Source organism: Thalassophryne amazonica, chromosome 4, assembly GCF_902500255.1.
Source record: "Thalassophryne amazonica chromosome 4, fThaAma1.1, whole genome shotgun sequence".
Classification (NCBI taxonomy): domain Eukaryota; kingdom Metazoa; phylum Chordata; class Actinopteri; order Batrachoidiformes; family Batrachoididae; genus Thalassophryne; species Thalassophryne amazonica.
This window is the reverse complement of record NC_047106.1, coordinates 80,325,881-80,348,760: the sequence shown is the minus strand read 5'-3', so window position 1 is coordinate 80,348,760 and position 22,880 is coordinate 80,325,881. Positions and strand designations below refer to the sequence as shown.

At 41.9% G+C, this 22,880-nt stretch overlaps 1 protein-coding gene across 1 annotated transcript in view; it reads left to right on the top strand.

Annotated features, from left to right (window-relative positions):
* The window catches only part of sphkap (SPHK1 interactor, AKAP domain containing), a 207,383-nt gene that overhangs the window by 123,717 nt on the left and 60,786 nt on the right, over positions 1 to 22,880 (top strand). Inside the window, 2 exon segments of the mRNA XM_034168147.1 lie at positions 11,533 to 11,592; positions 11,970 to 12,110. Of these exon segments, the coding sequence (XP_034024038.1) occupies positions 11,533 to 11,592; positions 11,970 to 12,110 (201 nt within the window).

Sequence of the window (22,880 nt, the reverse complement as noted above, 5' to 3'; positions counted from 1 at the left end):
TTGTGCAGCCATGTTTCCCTGAAGCAAAGACTGAGCCCTCATGGAACATACTGTCACTCCTCACGTGATATTACTTCATCCATTTTGTTTGCCAGCAATCTTACATTCCCCATAACAGTGGAAGGAAGATACGGCCAGTATTTCCTCTTCCTTTGTCTCCGTCTCAACCTGGCTCTACAGCCCTGATATTTCCTCCGCAGATCTGTAGGGATATCATGCCTTTCCTCATCGGGCTGCTGCCTCGGAGCTCAATCACGCCGCTCCACCATGACCGGGACCCAGCTCAGGCAAAACACTCCCAACACCAGGAAAACAGTCAGTAACAAGTACAGCAGTATGTATTCACTGTTCAATAAATTACTAAACCTATTCACTAAAAGAAAGTAGAGGAAGAACAAATAAATAAATAGTAAAACATGGTTGAACGACAGAATAATGAGGAGCACTCTGGCAGGCAGCTGTCCATAACAGTGCCACCTTGAATCATACACCACACACTCAGGCCAACGATGTGGGTGAGTAAAAAAAAGAAAGGGCTCAATATAGCAACATGTAACCATAATAACAAAAACAGCATCTTAGCATAACATGCCACCCTGATTCACACATGAAGAACAGGACGGGCCTGATGGACTTAATCAAGCAGCACAATGGTCTAATCCCTCTGCCCAACTGTTTGGTAAGTTGGTCATCTGCATCAGGTGCTCGAGGCAGATTGGCAGATGGTGGTGCAGTACGAGAGCTGTTGGGGGATCCAGAGCAGTGGCAGGGGCACCAGCAGCAGGAGAAGCTGCTACAAAGGGATGTGGCGGACAGTTTGAAGTAGGGGGCTCAATGGAGGACTGCTCATGGACTCATGAGGCAGTGCAGTCATTGTCCCAGTCATCAGCAACCGAGAGAGAATCAGCATGGGATGGTTCAGCCGTTGCAGCTGTAGTGTCTAAACTAGACAAATCAGTCTCATGCCAGTCAGATTCAAAGGGGCATTGGTCATGCTCGGGGCAGGCATGGAAGCCTTAGTAATGCCTCATCATCCAATGCTTCTTTCAGCAGAAGGAAGATGACCTGAAGCAGCGAGTTTCTGTGAACTACCCCTTCATTTCCCTCTGGATCCCTGATCTGGTAAATATGCAGGGCAGGTTTTGAGGCCACCACGGTATGCATAACAGGCAGCCACTTGTCGGAGAGCTCACATTTCCCCTTGATGCCTTTGTTTGCCAGCAGCACCTGGTCATCAAGAGACAGAGGCTGACCCTTGACCCGTTTGTTGTACTGGTCACACTGATGGCTCTCAGCTATGCAGTTCTTCTGAGCCAGTGCCATGGCACAGTGCAGGTCCTCCAGAGGGGATTTCACATAGGCATCATAGTGACACACATTCACATCACTGAGCACCTTCTTGAAGAGAAGGTCAACTGGCAGCCTAGGGACTCTCCTGGATATCAAGTACAAGGGCACAAACCCAGTGGTCTCATGAAAAGTGCAATTGTATACAAAGGTCATGGTCTGGATCATTTGCATCCACTTCTGTATGGAGCAAAGGGGAAGCAATCTCAAGATGTTGTCCAAGGTATGGTTAAAACTTTCTGTGCCTCCATTCCCCATAAGAATGGTAAGTTGAGATGTGGGACTTGTCAACTCCTGACAACTTCAAGAGCTCAGCAATCAGCTCAAAGCCTTCACAAATGGATCTCTCTTGAGGGCATCTGCCACCACATTCACTCTGTCCAGAATGTGTTTGTTCTCGAAGGAATATGGAGCCAGCTTAGAGACCCACCGCTGCTCACAATCATCAAGTTTCATCTTGGTCAAGCTGTATGTGAGTGGATTTTTGTTGGACCAAAGTGTGTGTCACCCTTAAGCTAGCGGCTAAACTCATTGCAAACTGCCCACTTCAGAGCTAAGAATTCTAGTCTTTGGGCAGGATAGTTGGCTTGACTGCGACTGAGAGTTTTACGTGCAAAGGTGATGGGTCTTGCATTACCACCAGCAGACACCTGTAATAGAACAGCATCCAGACCATCAAGGGAAGTATCAGTGGAGAGAATGAAAGGCCTATCAATGTCCACACTGTTGAGGAGTGCACTTTTCAGATTTTCAAATGCATTCTCACAGGCGGGAATCTAATCCTGAGGTGTCAGTTCTCAGAAGGTGCCAGCCCATCTCTGACCAAAGGAGCCTTTAGCCCTCCTCTTCTGTCCTGCATTCAATGTGTAAAGTGACTTTGCAATGGAAGAACAACCAGGAATGAAATAATGATAATACAGCACCATCCCAAGGAAGGATTCAACCCTCCGCTGAGATGGGCTGCAGCCATCTTTGTTCATGAGGTCCTCCCTCCTGAAAGTGGAGCTGGCCTTCACTTTTTTCTCGTCAACTGAGACACCACTACTGTCAACCATGGGACCAAGAAACCTCACAGACCTGCGTAGGAAGTAGCACTTCTTCTATGCTAGCTTCATGTTGTTGTTCAAAGATGCAAGAAGACAACTTCCAGCTATTTCAGGCCTTCTGCCTCAGATGGAGCGAAGACGAGTAGGCCAGCCAGATAACAGAGAAGGCTGGAGAAGTTCAAGTCACTGAACACACTGATCAATATCCACATGACTGATGCTGGCATAAGCCCTGGAGAAGTATGTTGTACTTGTACAGGCCTAAGGGTGTTGTAAAGGCCATGTACTGCCTGTCAGCCTCATGGAGGGGGGCGTTGTAGAACCAAGATATGAGATACATGTTGCTGAAAAAGGCCTTACCTCCAAGGGCAGCAAGACAGTCAGCCTGGTGAGACAGCGGTGGGTGTCCTTGACAGTGTCTTGGTATTAAGCCAGCAAAAGTCAGTGCAGATCTTCAATTCTCCTGACTTCTTCCATACAAAGACCAGCAGCGAAGCATATTTGCTGACTGACTTACTGGTGTTGCCTTTTAACTCCATCTCAGACAGCGCCTCTCTCAGTTTATGATAGTGTGCTGGAGGGACACAGCAATAGGGCAGCCTGAAGGGGTGATCATCAGTTAGGTGAATTCAGTGGACAAACTCCTTTGCATCCCAGCAGTCCAGCTTATGTTTAGAGAGGACATTCTGGTAAGTGAGCACAAGTTCAGCTAGCTGCTGTTTCCATTCATCTGATACCTCACAGTCCTCAAGGTTGATGTCTGCCAATCCACAGTCCTTAAGCCACTGAAAGGGGTAGAGGTGGCATCTGAGTTGGGGTTAGAGTCAGTTGACTGACTGGTCTGTGTCCTACTCACACCCTGGGAGAGGGGGAGGTCCTCCACCTCCACACAAGGAAGCACATCTGCCACTTATGCATTGCGGTGCAGTGTCACAGGCCTTATTGTTGTGTTAAGGATCTTCATCGGGACCCAAAGATCTCCCCACATAGGTGCCACAACCCATCCAACAATGATGTCTTTAGGAGCTGAATGGGAAGAGGTGGGCTCTGCAATGATAGTGCTCCCAGGTGACACAGGAGCAACACTGAGTGGCTTTCCCCACACCAGATACTCCCGCTGCGGTTGAAGAGTGACAACCTGCCTCAGCCTGATTGCACCAACTTTGTCAGGCAGTTCAGGACCAGAGCAACGGGTAATGCAGCTGAGCAACTGAAGGAATTGCTCACAATCATTGTCTGAGGTGTTGGAGTGGATGAGCTTCCAGTACTTCTCATCAGACTACATCCTCTGTATTATGGGCCTAATGACATTGTTTGCAATGATGAGCTTGTCTCTCTGCCCTGGGATGAGAAAAGTTGGCACAATGAATTTGGACCCATAAAGCTTAATTTCCAGTTCATAGACACAACTGGGTTGTGCCGTAAGGCCACCGCAGCCAATAAGGACCACCATCTCAGGCACAGGGTGAGGACTAGGGAGAACACTAGCGGCTCTAGGCTTGGAGTCTGCTATCCCATATCACATGTAAGAGGTTGTAATTCTTGACGTGTGTATCAATTTTCATGATGATATGACAAAATTCAAGGCATCAAAAGAAAGAACATAATTTCATGGTGAAGGATCGATATTCAGCACACCACCACATGGATGCCATTACTTGTAGTTTCACGGCGATCATCGTGTACATTCACCAACTTGTTCTGCATGTTTTAGAAGTAGAATGAAGTTGATGGGGTTAACTATGTGACATCAGTACCTGTTAAAGTATAATGTTCCATGGCAAATAGTGGCCACACCCTTCAACATAGAAAAAAGCTTTTGATAACTTTTGATTAGTATCATCTCTGGATGATCTGAAAGAAATTTGAAGTGCATTGGACAAAATTCCTAGGAGGAGTTTGTTGAAATACAACGTGTGGAAATCATGCCAAAATGACACAAAAAATTTAAAATGGCCGACTTCCTGTTTGGAGTAGACCAATGGTGCAAGAGACCTTTTTGTACGTCTATGCAAGTCACACATGTGTACCAATATTCATCTCCCTACTCCAAAAAAATCCCCTTTTGGGAGGGTTTTTTGAAAGTCTCAACAGGGCACTATAATGGCATTTTGCCCCACCCATGGGCAATGCCCCTGTCAAATGTAAGAGGTTGTCCTGACCTGTGTATCAGTTTCCATGATGATATGACAAAATTAAGGCCATCAAAAGGAAGAACGTAATTTCATGGCGAATGATCAATATTCGGCACGCCGCCACACGGATGCCATTTCTCATAGTTTCACAGTGATCATCGTGTACGTTCACCAACTTATTCTGCATGTTTTAGAAGTGGAATGAAGTTGATGGGGTTAACTATGTGACATCAGCACCTGTTAAAGTATAAATAGGATATTTCCTGTTACCACCGGGGTGCACTATGACTTAGGTGGGAAGTTAATATATGGCGATGTTCAGGGTGGAGCCTTCATCATGTCCAGCAAGTATGTGGTGGCATAAGTATGTGGGCGTGACAGCCGTTCAAAGTGAAACGCCGTGCTCCGAAACGCTCACCAACGTTTGACAAAACATAGCAGCCACGCCTTTTGACCTACAGAAATTCTTTTGATAACTTTTGATGAGCATGGAGTCATGATGATGTGTACCAAATTTGAAGATGATTGGATGAAATCTCTAGGACGAGTTCATTCAAATGCAGGCCCGGCGCCAGGAAAAAAAATATTAATATTGAGTTTATCACAGGGGGCGGGGTCGGCTCCCCCCCCCACACACACACACACAAAAAAAGTGCACACCGGAGGGTACCTGCCTCTGAGCGTGCGTAATGAATTGGGTGCGCTCCTAGAAAGCTCGTGTATTTAGGCTACACCATTGTAAGAGACTGACTGAGTAAGAGTAAAGAGTGATGACAGTATTTTTTTTAATTATTATTTGAACGTATAGACCCTCGGTCAAGTGATCTCCTGCATACAACAAAACCAAACCAACAACTGATCTGAGAAACGACATGAGACAGTAGATTAACCCCACATAACCCTTTCATGTACATATACAGTGGTCCCTCGTTTATCGCGGGAGTTACGTTCTAAAAATAGCCCGCAATAGGCGAAATCCGTGAAGTAGTCAGCGTTATTTTTTACAATTATTATAGACGTTTTAAGGCTGTAAAACCCCTCACTACACACTTTATACACTTCTCTCAAACAGGCATTAACATTTTCTGACTTTTCTCTCGTGTGTAAACACTCTCAAAGTTCAAACCTTAGAAAAAGAAGACCAACCTGTTTTCAGGCCCAAACATTTGTTTGAGAAATAAAAATAGAACATTTTCCTATAAATAATTATGATGGCTTTTAGAACTAACAAATTTAATTTTAATGATCAACCTACGAGGGTTAGGGACACATAAGAAATTATTAATAGCGACTGACCAGTATTTCACAGTTACTCTGATCGCGCCTCTTCGTCCTGACGCCACGCCACTGTTGTGCCTTTTTCCACTCACACCTCGCTGCCGGTGTCTTTTTCCGAGTGAAGAACACAGTTATGGGTAGTTGTTGGTGCTCTTTTTTCTTCTAGGCGAGAAGATTCTTATAAACAGACACGCAGAACACAATGTGCGTACTTTCCCTTCGCGGTGCCACAACAGGTGTCCTGTCATCTCGACAGAACACCGGCCTGCTTGATGAGGACGCAGAGCACAATGCGCTGTTAAAAAAAAAAAAAAAAAGCATGCAAAATTGGACTAAAAAAATCCATGAAACTGTGAGGCGCTATATTTTCCAGTATTTCTTTTTCTTTCTTTTTTATTTTTATTTTTGATAACTCTCATATCCGAGGGGGCGAGGTTGATGACGTGAGGGGGCGTCGCCCCAAACGCCCCCTCGTGGCGCCGGGTCTGTTCAAATGTAAGTAGTGAAAATGGCAAAAATGACCTCAAAATTGAAACTTCAAATCAAAATGGCTGACTTCTTATCGACATTTCACCACATCTCCCAAAATGTAACTAAAATGCACAGGCGCATGACCACTTATAAAGGATGATAAAAAAAGATGTAAAAGTGATGTAAAACAAATAGGCTCATTTCACCAAATACTTAACCAGTATACTGTAAATTATAAGCCGTTTTGTCTCACCGATCAAAGTTTCCCTTTAATGCGCTGGCTGGTCACAGCAGTATCACCAGCATAAACAATACAAAATCAAATCACAGGAGAAAGATAAGAGGAAAAAACACACTCCAAAACAGTGTGTGAGTTTCTCCTTAACAAGCTTGTTAACTGGTCAGCCCACCCTGCGCGCCCGCGGGAGTCAGAGCAGCTCTCTGAGGCCGTGAAGCAGCAGTGATGAATGGGCAGCAGAAACAGACAGGACCCAGGTGTCAGCAGCCGTACCCAGGGGGCCAGACGGGCGTTGATCAGGATGCAACAGGTCGTCACGGCACCAAGTGAGGAGGTGATGATCTAATGGTTAAGCCGTGGGCTTCAGAAAAGAGGATCCTCGGTTGAAACCCCAGTCTGGCCAGCCAATCACTACAGACCCTTGGGCAAGGTCCTTAATCTCCAAATTGCTTCTGGAGTGTAGTGAGTGCCTTACATGGCCGCACCCTGGTATCGGTGTGTGAGTGTAATGTGAGGCATCATTGTAAAGCACTTTGACCTTCTGATATAGATGGAAAAGTGCTGTATAAATGCAGTCCATTTACGATTTACCAAGTCTGGCCGGTTGTGTCTGACTCTGTGTTGTGTTTGAAGAAGAGACTCAGATGTAGATATTTTGGAAGCTGACTCCATTTAATTTGTATAGCTCCTGACAAAAGCAGTAAAAATACAAAACAAAAAATCCCCAGTTCACTGACTTCCTTAAAACATGCCCTTCTCCCATGGAGATCAGTAACAAAAGGGGCGCACACAAATAATACATTAAATCATTTGAACAGAACAGAACAGCAGTAAAAATGCAAAACAAATCCTCTGGTCAGTGACTTCATTAAAAATGCTCCTACACTAATTAAATGACACAGACATATGTTTTAGTATATCACAGACACTTTATAACAAGTCTAAACTAGCCAGCATACTTAAAAATGCAATTAGCAGTGGTAAAAACAGAAATTCCCCCCAGACCTCCAAGACGTCTTATCTGTCCCACGGAGATCAGTAACAAAAAGGAAGGTGCGAAAACGCTAGCTATAGAGGGCAGTGTCACATTATAACGTTCCACATACTGACTCGGAAGCCCAAGCTGTGAGATATGAACTAAAATAAATAAAATTTAAATAAAATAAAGGTTACACAGATTTTGTGTAATTATAACAATAACTAATGTATAATATAGTTTACATACACACATTGCTGCTGTATAATTACCGCTATATACGGTAGTGTTCAGAATAATAGTAGTGCTATGTGACTAAAAAGATTAATCCAGGTTTTGAGTATATTTCTTATTGTTACATGGGAAACAAGGTACCAGTAGATTCAGCAGATTCTCACAAATCCAACAAGACCAAGCATTCATGATATGCACATTCTTAAGGCTATGAAATTGGGCTATTAATAAAAAAAAAGTAGAAAAGGGGCTGTTCACAATAATAGTAGCATCTGCGGTTGATGCTACAAACTCAAAACTATTATGTTCAAACTGCTTTTTTAGCAATCCTGTGAATCACTGAACTAGTATTTAGTTGTATAACCACAGTTTTTCATGATTTCTTCACATCTGCGAGGCATTAATTTTGTTGGTTTGGAACCAAGATTTTGCTTGTTTACTAGTGTGCTTGGGGTCATTGTCTTGTTGAAACACCCATTTCAAGGGCATGTCCTCTTCAGCATAAGGCAACATGACCTCTTCAAGTATTTTGACATATCTGAACTGATCCATGATACCTGGTATGTGGTATATAGGCCCAACACCATAGTAGGAGAAACATGCCCATATCATGATGCTTGCACCACCATGCTTCACTGTCTTCACTGTGAACTGTGGCTTGAATTCAGAGTTTGGGGGTCTTCTCACAAACTGTCTGTGGCCCTTGGAACCAAAAAGAACAATTTTACTGTCATCAGTCTACAAAATATTCCTCCATTTCTGTTTAGGCCAGTTGATGTGTTCATTGGCAAATTGTAACGTCTTCTGCACGTCTTTTATTTAACAGAGGGACTTTGCGGGGGATTCTTGCAAATAAATTAGCTTCACACAGGCGTCTTCTAACTGTCACAGCACTTACAGGTAACTCCAGACTGTCTTTGATCATCCTGGAGCTGATCAGTGGGTGAGCCTTTGCCATTCTAGTTATTCTTCGATCCATTTTGATGGTTGTTTTCCATTTCCTTCCACGCGTCTCTGGTTTTTTGCCCATTTTAAAGCATTGGAGATCATTGTAGATGAACAGCCTATAATTTTTTGCACCTGCCTATAAGGTTTCCCCTCTCCAATCAACTTTTTAATCAAACTACGCTGTTCTTCTGAACAATGTCTTGAACGTCCCATTTTCCTCAGGCTTTCAAAGAGAAAAGCATGTTCAACAGGTGCTGGTTTCATCCTTACAAAGGGGACACCTGACTCACACCTGTTTGTTGTTGTTTGTTTTTTTACTAATAGCCCAGTTTCATAGCCTTAAGAGTATGCATATCATGAATGCTTGGTCTTGTTGGATTTGAGAATCTAGAGAATCTACTGAATCTACTGGTACCTTGTTTCCCATGTAACAATAAGAAATATACTCAAAACCTGGATTAATCTTTTTAGTCACGTAGCACTACTATTATTCTGAACACCACTGTATATATAATAATGTATAATTGCCGCTATATGTGTGTGTGTATATATATATATATATATATATATATATATATATATATATATATATATAAAACTTCATTGTTGTTTAGATTCATCTTTTGCGGTACTGCGCACACACACACACACACACACACATGGAATTTCAGTAGCCTCATTGTAAAATTTTACAGAGATCTGGTGAAAATTTTATGAAAATAGCATCTTTAGATACATATTTACCATGGAAAATGGTAACTGTTCAATACTTACTTTACCTGCTATATGGATGTATGTTTTTCATTTATGCCTTCCTTTGTTGATTGATTGATTAATGTCTATCTCATTTTTCATGAGCGACACCAAACTCGCTGACAGTAGTCTCTGAGCAGCGGCGGGATCTTACCTAATATTAGTTAGCTGATGTAAGTCTGCTGTTGGTTTTAGCTAGCTTATGGTAGTCAGTTAAAGTGTAGTTTGAAGCAGAAGTTAGAAACTAGCTAACATTAGTATTCACTGAGGGTTTCATCAACTCGTCAACTATTATGACCACTGACTCGGTGCTGAAGGCAGCAGTCAGCTCGTCATGGACAAAGTGGCAGCAGAGAGCGGCGATGGTCGAGACTTGCACATATTAAAGAATTATTAACTGAGCATGAGGTCTGTATGGGAAATTATCATATACCTATAAATGATACACCAATATGATTGGATAAAACACTAAATAATAAATAGCAATACACCCTTTTCGTGGATGGGTAATATTTTTCATACCACCCGAGTAATCAGCCAATCCGGACAGCGGAGCGGCGCCATGACAAAGAGGCGCGGTCAGAGGAACTGTGAAATACTGGTGAGTCACTATTAATAATTTCTTACGTGTCCAAACTCGTAGGTTGATCGTTAAAATTAAATGTTAGTTCTAAAAGCCATAATAATTATTTATAGGAAAACGTTTTTTTTTCTACTAAGGTTTGAACTTTGAGTGTTTACACAGGAGAGAAAAGGGAGAAATGTTAATGCCTGTTTGAGAAAAGTGTATAAAGTGTGTAGTGAGGGGTTTTACAGCCTTAAACCATCTATAATAATTGTAAAAAATAACGCTGACTACTTCGTGGATTTCGCATATCACGGGTTATTTTTTTATCGCAATAAACGAGGGACCACTGTATATGATAAAATCGTTATCAAGTTGTTCACCAATGAATATGGCTTTTTACACCCTTCAGAAAACCATACAACATTTATCATTTATAGGTACGAGGTCTGTTAGAAAAGTATTGGACCTTTTTATTTTTTGCAAAAACCTGATGGATTTGAATCACGTGTGCTTGCATGAGCAAACCTTGAACCTTCGTGCGCATGCGTGAACTTTTGCACGCCTGTCGATTGCATTATTTTCTGGTAAGCAGCCTTTGTGTGAGGACATGTGCAGTGCTCTCGGCACTCCACATCCTGCACCTGCATTCATGTCCTCTCCTCACTCCCAGTTATTTATGTTCACTTCACGTCCTGCACCTGCCATGTTTTTCTCTCACTTTAACTCTGTCTGCTTTGTGTTTCCTTTCACTCACGCTCTGTGCACCTGTTCACATATCTTTGTCTTTTTTTCACTCCACCTTGTGTTGTTCTCCCTCACTGTCTTGCACAATGTTGTATCTTCGTTCACTAGCCATGCCCTCTTCTTGATTGTTCCTCACGTGCGCCTTGTTAACTCCTGTCTTATTTAATCTCCTCCCAGCCACCACACCCTTGCTCGTTTGTTGTCTTTGTGCACTCACCAGCTCTGTTTGTAGTCCTGTTTCTGATTAGCCAAGTATCCAGATCCTGCTTTGTGTTTTTGACTGTGCCTTTTGCCTCGTCCATGATGTCTGTGTCTGCTCATGCCTTTGAACCCTGCTTACCCATGACTGCGTTTTTGCCTGACCCTGTTTGTGCTTCTGCCTCGCCAACTGACCACCTGTGTACCGAACCTGAGCCTGAATTAAAGACAATGATTTCTTCTACATGCAAGCCTGTCTGGGAGTTGCACAATGGGTCGTAACACTTCAGGTGCCTGGCACCCGCCGTGCCTGACAGTACTTTAGGGGTGTATGAAATCATGTTTCAAGATTGTTCAAGACATGAATATGGAGCATAATACTCTTAATAGTTACAGTTACAGGTAATAAAGATATATCAATGTTTTCACCCCCAATACCCTCTGTGAATCAAACCACACAGGACAGTGTTCATTCCGTCTTCCTTCTCATGAAATGTCACACCTTTACATTAAATTGCTCACACATATTTTAAGTTCATTGTTGAATTTTAATGCTGTTCTATCTGTGTTTTTATTTCCGTCTTCATTGCCGTCAGCTCTGCTTTGTACATCTGGAGCATCAGAAAACAGACTGCCGTGACTACAAAAACACCAAGGTGAGCAGAAATCTCGTTTGCACACATTCTGTCCTCTCGGACCCCGCTTTCTTTACCGCCCACTTTACGTCTCACATGCACCCTGTACATTGTTTCAGATATAAAAAAGACAGTTGCCATGGATTCGCAGTCATTACCCAGAATTAGCGGGTTGTTTAGTTAATATGCAGGTTTGTACAGCGTTTTGCAGCAAGTGGTGGCAACAATGGGCGACCAGTAATCTCCTTCACAAGCTCAAGATTCCTCACCGGAAGGTTTTCATAATTATGTGTTGAGGTTGGAAGTGGGTCCGCTTCATGCTTAGCTGTAGGGAGAACTTGAACTTGAAAAAGAAGTATTTTGTCAGAATGTCTGTGTGCTCGGCATGTCTCCTGCAGAAACTGGCATCTGTGTCTCCAGACCTGCCAAAACTGGTTGAATTACTGACTGTCCACCAGCCCAAAGCAAATGAAATCCTACTGCTCGGTGGCCTAGAAGCTTCAGATTCCTGCCAAACACACCCACACACCCCCTCTCAGGTGAGTGTGCAGCATGACTTTAAATCTCTGCTTCTGTTTTCATCCTCTGAATGAACTACTCTGAGGTGGTATGTCATTCTTTGTACGCTGATTTGATGTGAAAGTGGCTTTTGTGATCCATAGAATAACATTTATTCATTATATCTTCTAACTCTGCCAATCAAATCAAAACAAAGAAATAAACAAACAAACAAACAAAAACGAGGCCAGATACCTGAATGTATGCTATTTATCACTGTCTTCCACAAGAACCCGTGTCAGCATTGTTTCCTCTGTGTCCTTGTCAGGATGATAAAGACACACCTGCATTATTCTGCTTATGTTTCTGAAGCTTTTGGAAAGATTATGGTCACGCCTGAAAGAGCCACATATTGACTGCTGGCACGAGACGTGATGTGAACAACAAGCCTGACACGGACAGTTTATCTAAAAAAATTAACAGACACATTTTTCTCACTATGCCACACTGAAAGCCACGTCCCCAAACAGGCTGTTGAACTGGTTATATTTATATTGCTGTCATATTATCATAGTGAACCATTTCCAATATTAAGAAGTCGAAACATAAGTATGTTATGACCAGTGATGTTGGTAACGCATTACTCTAATCTGACTGCTTTTTCAGCAATAAGTAATCTAACGCGTTAATGTTTCCAAATCAGTAATCAGATGAAAGTTACTTCTCCAAGTCACTGTGCGTTACTATTATTAGGTCAGTTGTAGCATTAAAACCAGCCTGTGGGCAGGGGGATGTCAGCGTTTGGTTGAACTGTCCACTTCGCCCACTTCCAGCACACTGCGAGCTTTTCCTGCACTGTGCAGCAGCTCTGAGTTGAAAAACAGTTGTCTCTCAAATGCTTAGCGCTATGGCTTTACAAAGACATGTTTAGGTTTTTTCTCCTTTATTTAAAGCTCTGTGCCACTCTGTGTCCTCGTTAAAAACAGGTGATCTGTGATGTGTTATCAACAGATACCAACTCTTTTTTTTTCCACCCAAATGCACCTAATGTCTCTTTTTGAGGGTGACACAATGTTAAAAAAACAATTTGATGATCAAATTTTCTTACCTGTCAATCTGGTTGTGTTTTCTGCATAAATAAATGTTATCCATTCTTCTGCTCAAACAGCAAGTCAGGGACGAATCCACATTGGACAGGGGCGTGGGCGGGGCTCTCCACAACACCCCGAGATTAAAGGTCCACTTTTGAAGGCATTTGTTCATACTATTACTACTACTAATACTACATCTAATAATAATAATAGTAATAATAATTTCAATAACTAATGTGTTTAGAAAGAATTTAAATGTTAGAAAAATGTGAGAAAGAATTTAATAGTTACATACATTTATGTAACTATTTATGTAACTACTGTTACAGTGCTGTCAACGGTTAAATATGTGGTCAAGAAAGATGTCTTTATTTTATTTTTTAGAAAACAAACATTTATGTTCATTGAAGTCAAGAAAGGGGGACTGTAAAGTGAGTTTTGGCAAAACTGGTTATCATTTTCATGTTGAGGCAGCGGGGGGGGGGGGGGTGTTGTCGGCAGCTGCTGACAGTAACTAATAAAGTAACTAGTAATCGAATTTAGTTACTTTTAAAATTGAGTAATCAGTAAAGTAACTAAGTTACTTTTTTCAAGAAGTAATGAGGAATCAGCAAATTTAATTACTTTTTCAAAGTACCTGTGGCAACACTTGCTACGATTCCACAGTCTGTGTTTTCTCTTTAATGGAACAACTTTGCTGATGTGCTATAAAAATACATGAGGGGGTACAGGCAAATTTTCTCATGGTCAAAGGTTAAAACAGGAATTTCTGATCATTTATAGGGAAAAAAAATGTTTTATTGGAACAAACAGGAACTGTTGTGTGAGTAATTTATGCCCCAAATACTGCTGTTTATCTGAGTACAGTTTCGATTTTTTTTTTTTTTTTTTGGCTGTTACGATGACGAAGCTTTCATTTCTGAAACTTGGAGCTTGCAAATAATTTGACACCACAATTTAGAACATACAACCAGTGTTTCCTGGGGTGGATAGCTGAAAGCTGCAGTGCATCTGGAAAATGTTCACAGTGCTCCACTTTTTCCACATATTGTTATCTTGCAGCCTTATTCCAAAATGGATGAAAATCTTTTTTCCCTCAAAATTCTACACACAATACCCCACAATAACAATGGAGAAAAAAAATTAAGATCTTTACAAATGAAAATTAAAAAACTAAGAAATCACTTGTACATCTTTATTCACAACCTTTGCCATGAAGCTCTTAATTGAGCTCAGGTACATCCTGTTTCCACTGATCATCCTTGAGATGTTTCTACAGCTTAGTTGGAGTCTACCTGGGGTAAATTCAGCTGACTGGACATGATTTGAAAAGGCGCACACCTGTCTACATATAAGGTCCCACAGTTGACAGTGCATGTCAGAGCATAAACCAAGCATGAAGTCAAAGGAATTGTCTGTAGACCTCCGAGACAGGATTATGTTGAAGCACAAATCTGGGGAAGGTTGCAGAAACATTTCTGCTGCTTAGTGCTTGAATTGAGGCCTTGCTTGCCTCTACTGGTGGTTGGCTCTCACTGCGGTATTGTATCACTTCCTGTTCCGGAGCACAGCGGTGTTTTGCTGTATCTGTTAGCTGTTTAATCTGCGCAGTTAGATTGATCTAGTTATCTAGATTACGATTTGTTTCCCAGTGTAATCTTCACGTGCCTTAACTAAAGCACTCCTTCTGCTGAATCACCTCTAAATTATTTACACATTATTCACTTTGCGTGTTTTTAGGAATCCGCTAGCTTAGCGTAGCTACTAGCTCTTAGCCGATTTAGCATGGCGGCTTCTCCTGTCTCTCCCGCACTTTTCTGCTCTGGGTGTGAAATGTTTAGTTATTCCTCGGCCTCCTTTAGCAGTAATGGTACTTGTAATAAGTGTAGCTTATTCGTAGCTTTGGAGGCCAGGCTGGGCGAATTGGAGACTCGGCTCCGCACCGTGGAAAATTCTACAGCTAGCCAGGCCCCTGTAGTCGGTGCGGACCAAGGTAGTTTAGCCGCCGCTAGTTCCCCCCTGGCAGATCCCGAGCAGCCGGGAAAGCAGGCTGACTGGGTGACTGTGAGGAGGAAGCGTAGCCCTAAACAGAAGCCCCGTGTACACCGCCAACCCGTTCACATCTCTAACCGTTTTTCCCCACTCGACGACACACCCGCCGAGGATCAAACTCTGGTTATTGGCGACTCTGTTTTGAGAAATGTGAAGTTAGCGACACCAGCAACCATAGTCAATTGTCTTCCGGGGGCCAGAGCAGGCGACATTGAAGGAAATTTGAAACTGCTGGCTAAGGCTAAGCGTAAATTTGGTAAGATTGTAATTCACGTCAGCAGTAATGACACCCGGTTACGCCAATCGGAGGTCACTAAAATTAACATTAAATCGGTGTGTAACTTTGTAAAAACAATGTCGGACTCTGTAGTTTTCTCTGGGCCCCTCCCCAATCGGACCGGGAGTGACATGTTTAGCCGCATGTTCTCCTTGAATTGCTGGCTGTCTGAGTGGTGTCCAAAAAATGAGGTGGGCTTCATAGATAATTGGCAAAGCTTCTGGGGAAAACCTGGTCTTGTTAGGAGAGACGGCATCCATCCCACTTTGGATGGAGCAGCTCTCATTTCTAGAAATCTGGCCAATTTTCTTAAATCCTCCAAACCGTGACTATCCAGGGTTGGGACCAGGAAGCAGAGTTGTAGTCTTACACACCTCTCTGCAGCTTCTCTCCCCCTGCCATCCCCTCATTACCCCATCCCCGTAGAGACGGTGCCTGCTCCCAGACTACCAATAACCAGCAAAAATCTATGTAAGCATAAAAATTCAAAAAGAAAAAATAATATAGCACCTTCAACTGCACCACAGACTAAAACAGTTAAATGTGGTCTATTAAACATTAGGTCTCTCTCTTCTAAGTCCCTGTTGGTAAATGATATAATAATTGATCAACATATTGATTTATTCTGCCTAACAGAAACCTGGTTACAGCAGGATGAATATGTTAGTTTAAATGAGTCAACACCCCCGAGTCACACTAACTGTCAGAATGCTCGTAGCACGGGCCGGGGCGGAGGATTAGCAGCAATCTTCCATTCCAGCTTATTAATTAATCCAAAACCCAGACAGAGCTTTAATTCATTTGAAAGCTTGTCTCTTAGTCTTGTCCATCCAAATTGGAAGTCCCAAAAACCAGTTTTATTTGTTATTATCTATCGTCCACCTGGTCGTTACTGTGAGTTTCTCTGTGAATTTTCAGACCTTTTGTCTAACTTAGTGCTTAGCTCAGATAAGATAATTATAGTGGGCGATTTTTTGCTGAGAATGACAGCCTCAACACTGCATTTAATCTATTATTAGACTCAATTGGCTTTTCTCAAAATGTAAATGAGTCCACCCACCACTTTAATCATATCTTAGATCTTGTTCTGACTTATGGTATGGAAATTGAAGACTTAACAGTATTCCCTGAAAACTCCCTTCTGTCTGATCATTTCTTAATAACATTTACATTTACTCTGATGGACTACCCAGCAGTGGGGAATAAGTTTCATTACACTAGAAGTCTTTCAGAAAGCGCTGTAACTAGGTTTAAGGATATGATTCCTTCTTTATGTTCTCTAATGCCATATACCAACACAGTGCAGAGTAGCTACCTAAACTCTGTAAGGGAGATAGAGTATCTCGTCAATAGTTTTATATCCTCATTGAAGACAACTTTGGATGCTGTAGCTCCTCTGAAAAAGAGAGCTTTAAATCAGAAGTGTCTGACTCCGTGGTATAACTCACAAACTCGTAGCTTAAAGCAGATAACCCGTAAGTTGGAGAGGAAATGGCGTCTCACTAATTTAGAAGATCTTCACTTAGCCTGGAAAAAGAGTCTGTTGCTCTATAAAAAAAGCCCTCCGTAAAGCTAGGACATCTTTCTACTCATCACTAATTGAAGAAAATAAGAACAACCCCAGGTTTCTTTTCAGCACTGTAGCCAGGCTGACAAAGAGTCAGAGCTCTATTGAGCTGAGTATTCCATTAACTTTAACTAGTAATGAGTTCATGACTTTCTTTGCTAACAAAATTTTAACTATTAGAGAAAAAATTACTCATAACCATCCCAAAGACGTATCGTTATCTTTGGCTGCTTTCAGTGATGCCGGTATTTGGTTAGACTCTTTCTCTCCGATTGTTCTGTCTGAGTTATTTTCATTAGTTACTTCATCCAAACCATCAACATGTTTATTAGACCCCATTCCTACCAGGCTGCTCAAGGAAGCCCTACCATTATTTAATGCTTCGATCTTAAATATGATCAATCTATCTTTGTTAGTTGGCTATGTACCACAGGCTTTTAAGGTGGCAGTAATTAAACCATTACTTAAAAAGCCATCACTTGACCCAGCTATCTTAGCTAATTATAGGCCAATCTCCAACCTTCCTTTTCTCTCAAAAATTCTTGAAAGGGTAGTTGTAAAACAGCTAACTGATCATCTGCAGAGGAATGGTCTATTTGAAGAGTTTCAGTCAGGTTTTAGAATTCATCATAGTACAGAAACAGCATTAGTGAAGGTTACAAATGATCTTATGGCCTCGGACAGTGGACTCATCTCTGTGCTTGTTCTGTTAGACCTCAGTGCTGCTTTTGATACTGTTGACCATAAAATTTTATTACAGAGATTAGAGCATGCCATAGGTATTAAAGGCACTGCGCTGCGGTGGTTTGAATCATATTTGTCTAATAGATTACAATTTGTTCATGTAAATGGGGAATCTTCTTCACAGACTAAAGTTAATTATGGAGTTCCACTAGGTTCTGTGCTAGGACCAATTTTATTCACTTTATACATGCTTCCCTTAGGCAGTATTATTAGACGGTATTGCTTAAATTTTCATTGTTACGCAGATGATACCCAGCTTTATCTATCCATGAAGCCAGAGGACACACACCAATTAGCTAAACTGCAGGATTGTCTTACAGACATAAAGACATGGATGACCTCTAATTTCCTGCTTTTAAACTCAGATAAAACTGAAGTTATTGTACTTGGCCCCACAAATCTTAGAAACATGGTGTCTAACCAGATCCTTACTCTGGATGGCATTACCCTGACCTCTAGTAATACTGTGAGAAATCTTGGAGTCATTTTTGATCAGGATATGTCATTCAAAGCGCATATTAAACAAATATGTAGGACTGCTTTTTTGCATTTACGCAATATCTCTAAAATCAGAAAGGTCTTGTCTCAGAGTGATGCTGAAAAACTAATTCATGCATTTATTTCCTCTAGGCTGGACTATTGTAATTCATTATTATCAGGTTGTCCTAAAGTTCCCTAAAAAGCCTTCAGTTAATTCAAAATGCTGCAGCTAGAGTACTGACGGGGACTAGAAGGAGAGAGCATATCTCACCCATATTGGCCTCTCTTCATTGGCTTCCTGTTAATTCTAGAATAGAATTTAAAATTCTTCTTCTTACTTATAAGGTTTTGAATAATCAGGTCCCATCTTATCTTAGGGACCTCGTAGTACCATATCACCCCAATAGAGCACTTTGCTCTCAGACTGCAGGCTTACTTGTAGTTCCTAGGGTTTGTAAGAGTAGAATGGGAGGCAGAGCCTTCAGCTTTCAGGCTCCTCTCCTGTGGAACTAGCTCCCAATTCAGATCAGGGAGACAGACACCCTCTCTACTTTTAAGATTAGGCTTAAAACTTTCCTTTTTGCTAAAGCTTATAGTTAGGGCTGGATCAGGTGACCCTGAACCATCCCTTAGTTATGCTGCTATAGACGTAGACTGCTGGGGGGTTCCCATGATGCACTGTTTCTTTCTCTTTTTGCTCTGTATGCACCACTCTGCATTTAATCATTAGTGATCGATCTCTGCTCCCCTCCACAGCATGTCTTTTTCCTGGTTCTCTCCCTCAGCCCCAACCAGTCCCAGCAGAAGACTGCCCCTCCCTGAGCCTGGTTCTGCTGGAGGTTTCTTCCTGTTAAAAGGGAGTTTTTCCTTCCCACTGTAGCCAAGTGCTTGCTCACAGGGGGTCGTTTGACCGTTGGGGTTTTACATAATTATTGTATGGCCTTGCCTTACAATATAAAGCGCCTTGGGGCAACTGTTTGTTGTGATTTGGCGCTATATAAAAAAATTGATTGATTGATTGATTGAAGCTGGAGCTCTTGCTTGCCTCTACTGGTGGTTGGCTCTCACTGCGGTATTGTATCACTTCCTGTTCCAGAGCACAGCGGTGTTTTGCTGTATCTGTTAGCTGTTTAATCTGCGCAGTTAGATTGATCTAGTTAACTAGATAACGATTTGTTTCACAGTGTAATCTTCACGTGCCTTAACTAAAGCACTCCCTCTGCTGAATCACCTCTAAATTATTTACACATTATTCACTTTGTGTGTTTTTAGGAATCCGCTAGCTTAGCGCAGCTACTAGCTCTTAGCCAGTTTAGCATGACGGCTTCTCCTGTCTCTCCTGCACTTTTCTGCTCTGGGTGTGAAATGTTTAGTTATTCCTCGGCCTCCTTTAGCAGTAATGGTACTTGTAATAAGTGTAGCTTATTTGTAGCTTTGGAGGCCAGGCTGGGCGAATTGGAGACTCGGCTCCGCACCGTGGAAAATTCTACAGCTAGCCAGGCCCCTGTAGTCGGTGCGGACCAAGGTATCGTAGCCGCCATTAGTTTCCTTCTGGCAGATCCCGAGCAGCCGGGAAAGCAGGCCGACTGGGTGACTGTGAGGAGGAAGCGTAGTTCTAAACAGAAGACACCGCCAACCCGTTCACATTTCTAACCGTTTTTCCCCACTCGGCGACACACCCGCCGAGGATCAAACTATGGTTATTGGCGACTCTGTTTTGAGAAATGTGAAGTTAGCGACACCAGCAACCATAGTCAAATGTCTTCCGGGGGCCAGAGCAGGCGACATTAAAGGAAATTTGAAACTGCTGGCTAAGGCTAAGCGTAAATTTGGTAAGATTGTAATTCACGTTGGCAGTAATGACACCTGGTTACGCCAATCGGAGGTCACTAAAATTAACATTGAATCGGTGTGTAACTTTGCAAAAACAATGTCGGACTCTGTACTTTTCTCTGGGCCCCTCCCCAATCGGACCGGGAGTGACATGTTTAGCCGCATGTTCTCCTTGAATTGCTGGCTGTCTGAGTGGTGTCCAAAAAATGAGGTGGGCTTCATAGATAATTGGCAAAGCTTCTGGGGAAAACCTGGTCTTGTTAGGAGAGACGGCATCCATCCCACTTTGGATGGAGCAGCTCTCATTTCTAGAAATCTGGCCAATTTTCTTAAATCCTCCAAACCGTGACTATCCAGGGTTGGGACCAGGAAGCAGAGTTGTAGTCTTACACACCTCTCTGCAGCTTCTCTCCCCGTGCCATCCCCTCATTACCCCATCCCCGTAGAGACGGTGCCTGCTCCCAGATCACCAATAACCAGTAAAAATCTATTTAAGCATAAAAATTCAAAAAGAAAAAATAATATAGCACCTTCAACTGCACCACAGACTAAAACAGTTAAATGTGGTCTATTAAACATTAGGTCTCTCTCTTCTAAGTCCCTGTTAGTAAATGATATAATAATTGATCAACATATTGATTTATTCTGCCTTACAGAAACCTGGTTACAGCAGGATGAATATGTTAGTTTAAATGAGTCAACACCCCCGAGTCACACTAACTGCCAGAATGCTCGTAGCACGGGCCGAGGCGGAGGATTAGCAGCAATCTTCCATTCCAGCTTATTAATTAATCAAAAACCCAGACAGAGCTTTAATTCATTTGAAAGCTTGACTCTTAGTCTTGTCCATCCAAATTGGAAGTCCCAAAAACCAGTTTTATTTGTTATTATCTATCGTCCACCTGGTCGTTACTGTGTTTCTCTGTGAATTTTCAGACCTTTTGTCTGACTTAGTGCTTAGCTCAGATAAGATAATTATAGTGGGCGATTTTAACATCCACACAGATGCTGAGAATGACAGCCTCAACACTGCATTTAATCTATTTTTAGACTCAATTAGCTTTGCTCAAAATGTAAATGAGTCCACCCACCACTTTAATCATATCTTAGATCTTGTTCTGACTTATGGTATGGAAATTGAAGACTTAACAGTATTCCCTGAAAACTCCCTTCTGTCTGATCATTTCTTAATAACATTTACATTTACTCTGATGCACTACCCAGCAGTGGGGAATAAGTTTCATTACACTAGAGGTCTTTCAGAAAGCACTGTAACTAGGTTTAAGGATATGATTCCTTCTTTATGTTCTCTAATGCCATATACCAACACAGTGCAGAGTAGTTACCTAAACTCTGTAAGTGAGATAGAGTATCTCGTCAATAGTTTTACATCCTCATTGAAGACAACTTTGGATGCTGTAGCTCCTCTGAAAAAGAGAGCTTTAAATCAGAAGTGCCTGACTCCGTGGTATAACTCACAAACTCGCAGCTTAAAGCAGATAACCCGTAAGTTGGAGAGGAAATGGCGTCTCACTAATTTAGAAGATCTTCACTTAGCCTGGAAAAAGAGTCTGTTGCTCTATAAAAAAGCCCTCCGTAAAGCTAGGACATTTTACTACTCATCACTAATTGAAGAAAATAAGAACAACCCCAGGTTTCTTTTCAGCACTGTAGCCAGGCTGACAAAGAGTCAGAGCTCTATTGGGCCGAGTATTCCTTTAACTTTAACTAGTAATGACTTCATGACTTTCTTTGCTAATAAAATTTTAACTATTAGAGAAAAATTACTCATAACCATCCCAAAGACGTATCGTTATCTTTGGCTGCTTTCAGTGATGCCGGTATTTGGTTAGACTCTTATTTTCATTAGTTACTTCATCCAAACCATCAACATGTCTATTAGACCCCATTCCTACCAGGCTGCTCAAGGAAGCCCTACCATTATTTAATGCTTCGATCTTAAATATGATCAATCTATCTTTATTAGTTGGCTATGTACCACAGGCTTTTAAGGTGGCAGTAATTAAACCATTACTTAAAAGCCATCACTTGACCCAGCTATCTTAGCTAATTATAGGCCAATCTCCAACCTTCCTTTTCTCTCAAAAATTCTTGAAAGGGTAGTTGTAAAACAGCTAACTGATCATTTGCAGAGGAATGGTCTATTAGAAGAGTTTCAGTCAGGTTTTAGAATTCATCATAGTACAGAAACAGCATTAGTGAAGGTTACAAATGATCTTCTTATGGCCTCAGACAGTGGACTCATCTCTGTGCTTGTTCTGTTAGACCTCAGTGCTGCTTTTGATACTGTTGACCATAAAATTTTATTACAGAGATTATAGCATGCCATAGGTATTAAAGGCACTGCGCTGTGGTGGTTTGAATCATATTTAATAGATTACAATTTGTTCATGTAAATGGGGAATCTTCCTCACAGACTGAGGTTAATTATGGAGTTCCACAAGGTTCTGTGCTAGGACCAATTTTATTCACTTTATACATGCTTCCCTTAGGCAGTATTATTAGACGGCATTGCTTAAATTTTCATTGTTACGCAGATGATACCCAGCTTTATCTATCCATGAAGCCAGAGGACACACACCAATTAGCTAAACTGCAGGATTGTCTTACAGACATAAAGACATGGATGACCTCTAATTTCCTGCTTTTAAACTCAGATAAAACTGAAGTTATTGTACTTGGCCCCACAAATCTTAGAAACATGGTGTCTAACCAGATCCTTACTCTGGATGGCATTACCCTGACC